Raw genomic sequence first — 13,060 nt, 5'->3', positions numbered from 1 at the left:
CCTTTGCCTGAATGTATGCTGACCATTTGGGACCAGTATGGGTCTGCAAGTATCACTTTGCTGCTGAAGGGCACTGTGGGCAAAGGCAGAATGCATCTCTTCCTCTGCCAGGTGTAGCTCCACAGAGTGCCAGTGTGGGGTGGGAAGCATGCATTCACCGGGTTTCAGCCCCACTCACCCTTGCAGTGAGCATTCTTGGGGAGTGCACCGTTTGTGCAGTAGTCAATGGCAGCTGTGGCCTCAGACACTTTATTATTGGTATTACATTTTGGTTTTGCATTTGAAGCCATTTGTTCTCAGCTCTCATGTCATTGCTTGAAGCCAAACATTTCTGAGCAGGATGGACATTGTTGTAGACCCTTGATATAGAGTGCTTTGGAACGGGTGTTAAGCTCCACGTTCTGCCCAGGCACTGGATCCCATCTGTAGTCTCTGCCTCCTTAGGGGTCCACAGCGGCAGTCCCCGGGAAGATTTCCGCTTCTGTGGCCAACGGAACCAGACGCGGAATAGCATCCTCCATTATGACCAGTCCTCAGAGCTGCACATCTCAGTCTGGAACACGGAAGAGGCCCTCACAATCCATGCCCCCTTCCCCGCTGCCCACCATGCTTTCTGGACCTTCCCGGAGCCCAGGGGCCTCTATCACTTCTGCCTCTACTGGAGCCGCCACGCTGAGAGGCTGCACCTGCGCTATGGCAAGAACGACTACGTGCTGAGTAGCAGAGCCACCAGCCTCCTGTGTTTCCGGAACCAGGAGCAGGGCCAGAAACCGGGGACTCCACTGCTCGCCACTTCCGTCAGCTCCTGGTGGAACCCCCAGAACACCAGCCTGCCTGGGGCGGCCAGCTTCATTTTCTCCTTCCACAGTAAGGCCAGGGGAAAGGCTGGGCAGAGGGCAGAGGGCAGGGAGGGAAAACAAGACCAGCCAGCAGGGCTGGAGAGATGGTTTAGCAGTTAAAGCGCTTACCTGTGAAGCCTAAGGACCCATGTTCAACTTTCCAGATCCCACATAAGCCAGATGCACAAAGGTGAAGCAAGCACAAGGTTGCATATGCCCACTGGGTGGCACAAGTGTCTGGAGTTTGATTATTGTGGTGGCTGAGGCCCTGGTGTGCCAATCCTCTTTATCTCAGTCTCTTCCTGTCTGTCTGAAAAAAAGAAAAGACAAGCCAGCAAGAGCCTGAGTCTGAAGGGCAGCTCCCCAGCAGTCAAGAGTCATGGAGGGCATCTGAGGAAGGGAAGAGTGGGGACCAAGTAATGCTTTGGGAAGTTTTGTGGGAAGGCAGGCATGAGGTGCAGGTGTCACGTAACTTCTTCATCGATGTCAGCAGGACCCCCAACTGGAGGCTGTACAGCTGAGGCATGGTCACTGCTGGCTACATAGTCCCTGTAAGGGGAAGCAGCACAGGCTGTCCTGGGATAGCGCGTGACATGATGAGGCAGGTGGCTAGATCAGGAACCCGGGGCCGCTGCACTGGAAACTCTTGGCACTGCTGCTGTTGTGCACTATGGCCATAAGAAGGCCCAGCTTCTATTCAAAGTGCAGCCAGAGGCAATGTGAAACTGTAGGCGTTCCTCACACTGCTGTGTCACCAAGAGGGAAACAGGCACAGAGAGACTCATGATCACAGTTGCCCCGGATAAGAAGTGGAGGAGTCAGGGTTCTAATACAGCACCTGATTGGTGGGGGCCTGGAGAAACAGTGGGTCAACATCAGCAAAGCGTGGAGGCTGACAGGGAGGTTTGGGGGGCCATGTCCTCAGCTGGGTGTGACGGGTAGTGTGGCCTCTGTCAGAGCTGGGAAAGAGGCTGGCCTGGAGGCCGCAGATTTCCCGACTCTGATTCTGTCCCAGTGGTTCCATCTGGGGCACACTGTGCCAGGCTAGTTCAGAGCACGAGATGAAGTCAGCAGGTCTCTGAGCACAGGGAGATCCATGGGTGGAGGTGGGGGCGGTGCAGTCCCCAGGCAGGGACCCCCAGCTGGAGGCTGAAGAAGCATTGGGCCTTGGGGCAGGCCAGAGTCCTGAGAAGCACAGGCAACCTGATCTGGCTTGCTCTGGAAATGATGAGCCAGGATTTTTCTATCACTGAAAAATCAGGTTTCTTGGGCTATAACTCGAAAGTCAGACAGGAGCAGGGGAGGAGACGCCCTAACTCGCTTGCCAACTGGCCTGATGAACATGGTGGTGAGCAATAAGAGATTCTACCTCAAACAAGGCGGAGGAGAGGACCCACACTGCGAGCTGTCCTCTGATGTGCGCAAGCGTGCGCGCGCGCGCACGTGCACACACACACACACACACACACACACACACACAGAGCCATCCAGGGCTGCCTTTTCTGATGGAAGATTTGACTCAAGCCTAAAAAGACATGCAAGTCCCACTAGAGTCAGAGAGGCTGGAAGGTATGAGGTCCTGGCAGGCAGCATAGGAGACCCATTTCTTCAGAGAAGGCCTTCTGACCCTGAGCCCCAGGGACCTTCTCTGCTCATGTGCAGCCTGAGGTACTAATGCTGCAAGATGTTTGGGAGATAGAGTCCCATCTGCTGGCTCTGGATCTCAGCAGCCTGGAGTCCCCTCTGTCTATTGGACTCTTGGTTTTCTCTTCTGTAAAGTGGGTAGAGGCATGGAGGGTCACGTGAGGGCTGGACATGGCCTGCGGTCACAGCCTCAGGCAGCCTGACCCCCTCGCAGACTCCCCCCGGAAGGCCTCCCACAATGCATCTGCGGATATGTGTGAGCTGAAAAAGGACCTGCAGCTGCTCAACCGGTTCCTGCAGCATCCTCACCGGACCTCCAGGCGGCCCTCATCGGCAGACATCAGTCAGTGAGTGTGGCAGGCGAGAGGCTGGGTGGTCCTCTGTACTCTGTCCCTCCTGGCTGTCAGTGCTGGAAGACCAAACCCCACAAGGAAGTACCCATCCCTGCCCATTTGGGAGTCTGACCCACCAAGGCCCTGAAGTGGGCTGGCAACTGGATGATCATGGGGCCAACATGGGCTAAGTCCCAGGGCAGCGCCCCCTGTAACTGCTCCCCTTTCTGTCGGCCCTGTCCTCGCCTTCAGCCAGGTCATCCCTTTTCTCTTTCTCTCCATACTCTGCCCTTGGCCTCTCCCCCAAGCCTTGCCCTCTGTCCTTCCCCCATGCCCTGCCCTCCATCACCCACCATGGTTTCTTCCGTACCAGGCAGCTTCAGAGTCTCGAGTCAAAGCTGGCCTCCGTGAACTTCCTTGGGGACACGGTGTCCTTTGAGGAGGACCGAGTCAATGCCACAGTGTGGAAGCTGCCCCCTACGGCTGGGCTCCAGGACCTGCGCATCCATTCCCGGCAGGAGGTCCGCTTGCCTGTGGTGGACTGGGTAGAAAGGGGAAACAAGAGCCACGCAGCACAGCTTCTTGCTGAGCCTTCTGGAAAGGTTCTGGGCTCAGGGACAGCCCAGCTCCCATAGGCAGAGCTGGTGTCTGCAGTCCCAGAGAACAGGGCTCATGAGGGCCTCCTGGCCTCTGTCCTGAGCCCTGAGCTCTAGCCACTAGGCTTCCTATGGCTGGTTCTGAGGAAGGAAGTGTGAGACCTGGCATGGGTCAGGTGTGGCTTCTCCAGAGCAGCAACATCCAGAAAGGGGCAGTGTGGTGCAGGGGATGGGCCTGGGGTCCCTGCTGGCCTGGGGTCTGAAGGGTCCCTGATGCGCAGGAGGAACAGAGTGAGATCCAGGAATACTCGGTGCTGCTGCCCCGAACCCTCTTTCAGCAAGCCAGAGGCCGGCGCAGGGAGACCGCGCAGAGACTGCTGCTGGTGGACTTTAGCAGTCAGGCTCTCTTCCAGGTACGGGGTCCTCCCTTATGTTCTCTGTGGGAATTGTTTTGTTTTGGTCCAAGAGAAAGGGGAGGAGAACCATCTTATCTTTCTCCTCCAGGAGCAAAACCTCTCCTCATAAAGTCAGAAATGGGACCACAACATCTAAATTCCTGGGAGAAATCTAAGCAGTGTTGTTCTCTCTCTAGTGTGAATGAGGCTAGAGGGGAGACTCGGGGTCTCAGAGCACTGAATGTTCAGGGAGAGACAACAGTCTGGAGAGAGTAGGTGGGGGATGTCTGCTTATCCCTGACCCTTTTTCCTGTTCTCTTTCCCCCAACCTCTTACACCTAGGACAAGAATTCTAGCCAAGTCTTGGGGGAGAAGGTCTTGGGCATTGTTGTGCAGAACACCAAAATAGCCAACCTCTCTGAGCCCGTGGTTCTCACTTTCCAGCACCAGCCCCAGCCGGTGAGTGTCACAAACCAACCTGGGCTGTTTCTTTTCCTGACCCTCCCTTCCAACGCCCTTGTCTTTAATGAAAAGGTTGCCTGGCCGAGAGTACCCAGTAGTCAGGTCAAGATTGGGATGGGGCCAATGAAGAGGCAGACTGTGGGGGACCCATGGAGGGCAGACTGCAGCGGGCCCACGGAGGGGGTACTGAGGAGGACCCAGGGAGGGTAGACTGTGGAAGACCTCTGCTCCGCCTTTCTTGTCTCCACAGAAGAACGTGAGTCTACAGTGTGTGTTCTGGGTTGAAGACCCAACACGTGAGTGTGATGGGGTCTGTGGGTGTGAAAGTATCTGGAGGAGACGTGTGGTTTGCGGGGGGGGGGGGGGTGGGAGACATGGTGAATCATCAGGGACAGGTTCCTGGGGATGATGGAGTTGTAAGAGGGGGTGACAAGCCTGGGATCTGCTGGTGAAGCAAAGCCTTGGAAGAATGCCCCAGTCATTCACTGGGGCAGGGTGGGGTCTTAGAGGCGTAGAGTTGAGGTGAGCCCCATGCTGTTCCCTCAGCCAGCAGCCCCGGGAGCTGGAGCAGTGAAGGATGCGAGACCCTCAGGAGAGAAACCCAGACGTCCTGCCTCTGCAACCACCTGACCTACTTCGCAGTGTTGATGGTGGGTGCTCCTGCTGCCTTGACCACCTAATTCTTGTCCTATGCTGGATGCTTCTCACTTATTAGCTCATTTAATTAAAACAACATGCCAAGGTAGCTTCTGTTGTCATAGATAAGCAAACTATGGCACAGAGGGGTCAAGTACAACCCAAGGTGACAACTAGTTAACGAAAGAGCAGGTCTACAACACTCTTGCTCCTTATTCCCCAATTTTGATGTGTGATGAAAATTCGGAGTCCCAAGTTACAGGTTTGGGCCAGTAGACTGTTTCTTATGCACCTGACTGAGGTGGGCTCTGGCACTCCCCAGATCTCAGATTTACGTTTCAACTTCATGCCACCAGCATCCCCTGGGCATGGAAACCTGGGGAGTGTATCCTTATGTTGAATGTCACAGAAACATACAGGTGCTTTTTGGCACACAGTGTGGTCACATCCTGATGAGTCCACTGTAAGTGGGAAATATCCCAAGTCAGAATGCATTAAATCTACCTGAAAACCACCCGTCACAGAGGAGCAGTGTATTATGGGTGCTGGTGGCATCCCTTGGGACCACAGGTCTGATGTTGCTGGCTACATCAGTGACACATCAGTAGCCCAGAGAGGTATGCAAATTTCAAAAATGACTGCTATTGGCCCCCTCAATCCCCTACAAATCATTGTAAAGTAGAAAATCCCAGTAGAAGCAGTGATGAGCGCAATTCAGGGGCTCTGGGGATGGGAGGCAGCCACAGACCTCTCCAGAAGAATGCATGGGGGTAGGGACTTGCTAACTTCCAGCTCACAGAGAACGCAGGCTGGCCCCCCAGGACCTCAGCACGGAGGTGAGACAGCTGCCCTGTTCTGGTGCAGGTTTCTTCTCTGGAGGTGGAAGCCACTCATAAGCACTACCTCACGCTTCTGTCCTACGTGGGCTGTGTCATCTCCGCCCTGGCCTGTGTCTTTACCATCGCAGCCTACCTCTGCTCCAGGTAGGGCTTGGCATGGCAGGGTGGGTGCCTTCCAGTTCCCACAGGCGAGGGGGGAGAGGAGGAGAAAAGGAGGAGGAGGAAGAGGAAAGTCAGCTCATGCCAGGGCGGTCCTGCTTGCAGGAGGAAGTCCCGAGATTACACCATCAAGGTGCACATGAACCTGCTGCTGGCTGTCTTCCTGCTGGACGTGAGCTTCCTGCTCAGCGAGCCCGTAGCGCTGATGGGTTCCGAGGCTGCCTGCCGTGCCAGCGCCATCTTCCTGCACTTCTCCCTCCTCGCCTGCCTCTCCTGGATGGGCCTTGAGGGCTACAACCTCTACCGGCTTGTGGTTGAAGTCTTTGGCACCTACGTCCCTGGGTACCTGCTCAAGCTGAGCGCCGTAGGATGGGGTAAGTTGGAGCCCCAGAACCATCTCGCCCACTACCCACTGGGCTTCTGGCCAAATGCAGATAGCTGGGCCTGCTCCTTACCTGCATGGAAATCAGGTCACCCCTCCACATGGTCTGGGCCAAGGTGCTCTTTAGGAAGGTGAAGTGCCGAGCTCTGTCTTCAAGACACACTTTTGAATCCTCCATCCCTCACACTGCACACTTGATTGAGAGGCGGTAGGCAGTGCTGCCAAGAGTATATGCTGTGTCCTCTTCAAGGACATGCAGCTGGAGACCCTGGTGCTGAAGTCCTGGGAATTCAGGTCTTGTTCCACATACCTACCTTGCTCAGGCTGGCAGCAGCGCCCTACCTCAGGTGACTGTCTCGGTGGCTTTGGGCTGATCACAGCTCACTTCGTGGTGGCCCAGATGGCTCATAGCAGACTGGAGCCCTGTTTCACACCATGAGCCTGACCTTTCCACATCCCTGACCCCAATCTGCTGCTTCTCCTCTGCCCCTCAGTGCGCTCCTCTTTGTGCATTCCTCCCAGTTCCATGAAGCTCCTTGAGCTGGCTGTGGCTCTCCACCTACATGTGAGGTGAAGGCCAGGGTAGATGTCCCCTTGGCTAAAGCTCTTGCTGTCCCCATTGCCATTTACCTGCCCCTGAACCACTGCCATCCTCTCTGCTCCTCCCCTCTCCTCAGCAGGGACCACAGACCCTTTTTCCTAGGGGGACCCAGGATGAGATGGGGCAAGGTTGGGGAGATCTTGCCCCTGTGTGGAGTGGTGACAGGAACGGTCTAAGCTTGGGGGACCTTCTCTAGATGAGACTGGGTATGCTTTGGGAACCTTGGCCTGAAATGGGTGGTTTACTCCTACACCCACATGGGGAGGTGGGCTTGTAGAATGGAGGTCAAGCTCCCGTTTGCTGCCTGCAGGCTTCCCCATCTTCCTGGTCACACTGGTAGCACTGGTGGACGTGAACAACTACGGCGCAATCATCCTGGCAGTGCACCGGACTCCAGAACGTGTCATGTACCCCTCCATGTATGTGGCTATGGGGGGTGTGGGAGTGGTGGGGTTCAGAGGGTGCCTGGCCTGGCCTCATTGGCCAGGAGGGTCCTGGTCTCCAGTTTGCTAGAAGATGGGCCTGCCATGCTAAGAATGTTGGGCTACAGGCCACAAGGGAAGAGAGACATCTGATCAGCCACTAACTAGATAGTGCCAATGCCTAGAGCCTGGCCCCTCTCTCTGGCTCCCATATGGAGGGGCATGCATTGACCCAGCTAGTCTCCCACCATCCTCTCTTGCATCATGTCTGGTTTCCCAGGCTAGTGGGAACCGAACGCCTACAGGAGCTAGGGATCCACCCTTCGCTACACTGATCAGTTGAGGGGGACCAGTGGTGCTGAGATCCATCCTTCCTTCCCCCTCCCCCTAACTCTCCAGGCTGGCCATTGGCAACCCCAAAAATAGCTAGAAAGTCAGGGCTTCTGAACGCCAAGCTGTGGATGAAGTTTTCATCAGGACTTTTGTATCACCGTGTGCTTAATTTATTTGTTTAATATTTTCCTTCAAATCATCTGCTGGTTAGCTTGAGTAAGTGTGTCTTTAAAAACTGACACCAAGGCAACAGGAAAACTGGCCATAAACAGCGAGCAATCCTGCATGGCAACCTGGCACACTCTGGGGACATGCCCACCTGCTGAGCCTCCTATCCTTACCCAGGTGCTGGATCCGGGACTCGCTGGTCAGCTATGTCACCAACCTGGGCCTCTTCAGCCTGGTGTTCCTCTTCAACACGGCCATGCTGGGCACCATGGTGGTGCAGATCCTACGGCTTCGGCCACACAGCCAGAAATGGCCCCACGTCCTGACGCTGCTGGGCCTCAGCCTGGTTCTCGGTCTGCCCTGGGCCTTAGTCTTCTTCTCTTTTGCTTCTGGCACCTTCCAGCTTGTGGTCCTCTACTTCTTCAGTATCATCACTTCCTTCCAAGGTACGTGCAGGCCCTGCCTCCACCTGGAGAACCCGCCCCCACGTGGAGGGCCTCACCTCCGGGCCCAGCAGGCCTTGTCCCCCATGCCACAAGAGGCCCACACAGGGAACACTGGCAAAGAAGGGATGGCCCAGGGAACCAATAGGTTTCACTCCTCTCTCCCTCAGTCATCCTATGGCCACAATGAGCAAGGCTTTGTTGAGCACCCAGTACATGTCAGGCCTGTGCTAAGCCCAGGGCTCCCACTGTGAGCCACCAGCACCTGTGACACTCCTTGGAGGGACTGAATGCTACTGAGCAAGTGTGAAGCTATAAAAAGTGATTGAAGAAAGCAGGGAAGTCACATGATGGCACTTGGGGTAGGGTTGGGGATTCTTTTTTTTTTGGAGAGCGACAGACAGAGAGAAAGAGGCAGAGAGAGAAAGGAGAGGAGTGGGCGCACCAGGGCTTCCAGCCACTGCAAACGAACTCCAGATGCGTGCACCCCCTTGTACATCTGGCTAATGTGGGTCCTGGGGAATCAAGCCTCGGACCGGGGTCCTTAGGCTTCACAGGCAAGCGCTTAACTGCTAAGCCATCTCTCCAGCCCAGGTTGGGGATTCTTTAGAGAGGTGGCCTGAAAGGTCTCTAGGGGACATTTGAGGATAGAATGCAGAACCAGCTATGGAAGGATCTAGAACCCCAAATGTGTACCCTGGACCAGCACTCTCAGGACCCTTGGAATCTTGTAGAAAACACAGGCCTGTGGTCCACTCAGACCCGCTGATGTCATCTGCATCTTAACTGGCATCCTACGTATGTTACAGGCCAAGAAGCTCTGAGAATGCCAGACAGAGGAGGCAAGAGCTGAGGCTTTGAGGTTGGAACAAGTGTGTTGGGAGGATAGCAAGCAAGAGCATAGCTAAAGGGTAGCCAGTGAGGGCCAGAGCCAGGATCAAGGGGGTCCCTGGCTTGAGACTACAATAGGCTCCTACCTGCACCCCTCCACCTGCTGCCCCTGTGCTCAGATGCACACACACAGCACATCTCTGTGCTTGACCGTGTTGAACAGGGGCGGTTGGGGCTCACCTGGGCTGCAAGGCCAACTTCCCACAAAGAGGCACTGTGCAACTGGAGTAGAGGTGAAGGAAGCAGAATGGTACAAAGTTCAGTACTTGAGGCTTCCATCTTGCCCCATGGGGTGCAGATTATAAGTAAAGCTCACATTGTGGGGCCCACGCTGACTTGCTGGTGTAATGCCAGACCCCTGGGGGGACTCTGGAGTTGGAGTACAGCTGTCTGTTGATCCTGTCCCATCTTATCTCACCCCCAGGCTTCCTCATCTTCCTGTGGTACTGGTCCATGCGGCTGCAGGCCCACGGGGGCCCCTCCCCACTGAAGAACAGCTCAGACAGCGCCAAGCTGCCCATCAGCTCGGGCAGCACCTCATCCAGCCGCATCTAGACTGCCACGTGCCCACACTGCCTGAGGCCAAGCCCTTGCTGGTCAGTGGCAAACTTGAGAAGTCCCTCCTCGTCCTTTGGAGGGAGGGGGATGGGTGTTGCCATGGTAGCTAGACACTGACCTAGCCTTAGAGACCCCTCAGCTCCCAGGTCCAATCCCAAAGGTTCAGAAATACACTGCCGTACTAGCTGTGGGGCTGTCCTCACAGCTGTCCCCGTCTGAGCTGAGGCCTTATCTTTTCTGGCCACCTCCGGGCCCAGCCTTTGTTGCTGGATGTTGGGATCTGCAGGCCCAGAGTCGTGTTTGGATCTTGGAGGCTGGACACATCCTTAACTCCGTGTCCCTGCCTGGGACACAGGTGCCCAGGCTATAGTTTCTGACCCTGTGGTCACCACGTGGCTATCCTCAGCCCTTGCTTTTTGAGCCTGAGGATGGGGCTGGGGAGAACCATCAGGGTCTGCAGGAGGCCAGGTGCCTCCCTGGAGCAGAGCATTGCAGCAGCTTGCCTACGTGGGCCCAGGCTCCTTCCACCAGCCTCCTGGCCCCCTTCTTCCTTCCTTGTTCCCCTTGTCTCCTGAGGCCCCCCCAGCCCTCCACCTGCAGCCAGTTCCAGTGCTATTCTTTTGGGTAATGAGTCCCAGGAGCTGCGTGGTACCTGCTGTAATTTTCTGTCTGCTGCATGGGCCTTGGCGTCTCCCAAGCCAGGCTCAGCTGGGTCAGCCCTCCCCCCACCCCCGGTCTATCTGGGCCTCTCTGTGAGCTGTCTTATGCTTGCTCACACCCCAAAAGGGCGTCCACCTCTTTAGATGCCCTCCTGCAGTAACCACGCCTGGGGGACACCGAGATCTGCTCTTGTTTCCAACCCAGCATTCTGAAGCCTGAAAGATCTTTCCCTGAGACGCCGACTTGAGCCTGATGCTCTCCTAAGGAGTGGTTTTCAAATCCCTGTAGATCACCCCAAGGACACTGGTCTGCCCATCATGGTGAATCCTGTCCAGCTAACATAATCATAGGGACATGGGTCATCAGACCTGATGGTGTTCCCTACAAACTCTCCCGGGTCCTGGAGCTTCAGGCACTGGGCCTGGGGAGCCCTCACTCCTGGCTGGGAATCCAGGACTTCCTGCAGGGGGCAGTGTTTGATAGTGACCTCCGCCTTCAAGATGGGCAGGGTGTTCTTTTTAAAATACTGATGTATTTGTCTTTTGATATTAAAAAAAGTACATGTTCATTGTAGAGAGTTTGGAAGCTGTAGATTGTTGCAAAGATAAATAAAAATCAGCAGTTGCTATCTGTTGCCTTGACAAACTGGTGCAGTTTGGGGCGTTTCCTTTGGAGCCTTCTCTTGTGGTTCTATTGAAAGCATCATTTATATAGCTGCCTCAGCACCAATTAGACAACACAACACAGAGAGATGACCACGGGGGGTGGGGAAGGAGGTTGGCCACACTGAACACCACCTCGATCAGCCAAACAGGAGGTGTGGTGGATTGATTCAGGTGTCCCCCATAAACTTAGGTATTCCGAATGCTAGGTCCCCAGTTGATGGCAATTTGGGAATTAAAGCCTCCTGGGGGCAGTGCATTGTTGTGGCCAGGCTTACGGGTGTTACATCCAGCTTCCTCTTGCCAGTGTTTGGCACACTCTCCTGTTCCTGTTGTCCATCTGATGTTGGCCGGGAGGTTGATGTCTACCCTCTGCTCATGCCATCATTTTCCCCTGCCATCATGGAGTTTCCCATCAAGTCTGTAATCCAAAATAAACCCATTTTTTTCCACCACAAGCTGCTCTTGGTCAGCTGTTTTCTGCCAGCAACGTGAATCTGACTGCAATAGGAGAACAGCTGGTGTCCATGTTGGGAAAGTGGGTCTGCAGTGTAGCTCAGATAGCGGCAGCCACGGCTGGGCCTTGCTGGCAGTGAGGAGGGCCCTGCAGCCCATCCGCCTGAATTCTGAGCAATCCAGGCTGGGGTAGGAAATCCATTGATTAAAAAATTTTGGCACATGCCAAAAAAATAAAATGTTCTGGGGAATGAAGAAATGACTCAGTGGATAAATTACTGGACACTTAACTTGGAGTTTGAGCCACTCTCAACCTGAGTTTGATCCTCAGACCCCGTGTAAAAGGCTGGAAGCTCATGCCTTTAATCCTAACACTCGGGAGACAGAGATAGGAGGATGCTGTGAGTTCAAGGCCAGCCCGGGACTACAGAGTGAATTCCAGGTCAGCCTGGGCTAGAGCGAGACCCTACCCCCCCCCCAAAAAAAAAAACCCATAAAACAAAACAAACAACCAAAAAACAGAACAAAGCCAGGAGCTGTGGCAGGCTTCTGTAATCCCAGCACACAGATGCTGATGGAGAGGCAGGAGGCCGAGACAGGAGAATTTCCTGGAAGCTTGAGGCGAGCACAGTGAAGAACAATAGGATGAGAATACAGACTGAAATGCAGCGGACAGGGAAGGGCTACCTGAAAGTTGTCCTCTGACCTCCACATGCGCACGGTAGCACTGCGTGACCGCACTCTTACAATAACACAAGCGCATGCACACAACCACCCCTGAAAAATTCTTTGGCCAAAGACCACTTTGAGGGCTGAGTTCATCCTTTGGCTGATCATGTGATTCACTGGACCAGTTCAATATCTCATCTGAATAAGTGGGCTACAAAAATGTAATGATTAAGGGCTGGAGAGATGGCTCAGCAGTTAAGGTGCTTGCCTCCAAGGCCAAAGGACGTGGGTTTGATTTCCCAGTACCTATGTAAAACCAGATGCACAAAGTGGTACATGCGTCTGGAGTTAAGTTTTCAGTGGCCAGAGGCCATGGCGTGCCCATTCTCTCTATCTGCCTCTTTCTCTTTTTCTCTCTCTCTTTCTCACAAATAAATAAATAACTAGATTCTACCCCACCCACAACTCTGCTTTTAGCTTTTCCTGCAAATCTCCCCTCCCCATTGTGTAACATGAGAATTGGCATCTCCCAGGTATGTGTCTCCCTCAGATCCTGTTTGATTGTCACTATTTGAGATCAGGTATGAAACTTCACTGCAAGCTGGGCATGATGGTGCCTGTTATCCTGGAACTCGGGAAGCTGAGGCAGGAGGATTGAGAGTTCAAGACCATCCTGGGATATAGCAAGACCCTTTCTATTGGAGGGAGGATGGATGGATGGATGGATGGATGGATGGATGGATGGATGAAATCCCACTGTCTAGAGTCCAAACCCCAGCCCAGGTCCCACATTGATCTCTTTCCCCTCACAAGGACAAGATGAGGGGTGTCTCTGAAGACAGTCTTCTGCTATGGGAAAGAAAATGGCAGCTGGGGTGATGCTGCTAGGTGGGACCAGAGAGCTGGAGGCCTT

At 54.5% G+C, this 13,060-nt stretch overlaps 1 protein-coding gene across 7 annotated transcripts in view; it reads left to right on the top strand.

The window, feature by feature from the left end:
• The window catches only part of Adgrg1 (adhesion G protein-coupled receptor G1), a 39,007-nt gene extending 28,002 nt beyond the window's left edge, over positions 1–11,005 (top strand). For 6 of the 7 annotated variants that reach the window (XM_045131868.1, XM_045131849.1, XM_045131846.1 and 3 more), the window contains 12 exons: positions 445–867; positions 2,698–2,830; positions 3,189–3,336; positions 3,693–3,824; positions 4,149–4,265; positions 4,519–4,564; positions 4,815–4,918; positions 5,769–5,887; positions 6,008–6,276; positions 7,196–7,304; positions 7,986–8,254; positions 9,567–11,005. In XM_045131868.1, coding sequence (XP_044987803.1) covers positions 445–867; positions 2,698–2,830; positions 3,189–3,336; positions 3,693–3,824; positions 4,149–4,265; positions 4,519–4,564; positions 4,815–4,918; positions 5,769–5,887; positions 6,008–6,276; positions 7,196–7,304; positions 7,986–8,254; positions 9,567–9,697 — 2,000 coding nt within the window. In that variant the 3' untranslated portion in view covers positions 9,698–11,005. The remainder of the gene's footprint in view (positions 1–444; positions 868–2,697; positions 2,831–3,188; positions 3,337–3,692; positions 3,825–4,148; positions 4,266–4,518; positions 4,565–4,814; positions 4,919–5,768; positions 5,888–6,007; positions 6,277–7,195; positions 7,305–7,985; positions 8,255–9,566) is intronic. The other variant, XM_004663512.2, reaches the window with a different exon arrangement.
• Positions 11,006–13,060: the final 2,055 nt, after the last annotated feature.

This window comes from Jaculus jaculus, chromosome 1 (genome assembly GCF_020740685.1).
Source record: "Jaculus jaculus isolate mJacJac1 chromosome 1, mJacJac1.mat.Y.cur, whole genome shotgun sequence".
In the NCBI taxonomy this organism is placed as follows: Eukaryota; Metazoa; Chordata; class Mammalia; order Rodentia; family Dipodidae; genus Jaculus; species Jaculus jaculus.
The sequence above is the reverse complement of the archived record's forward strand: the minus strand, read 5'-3'. Positions and strand labels throughout refer to the sequence as shown.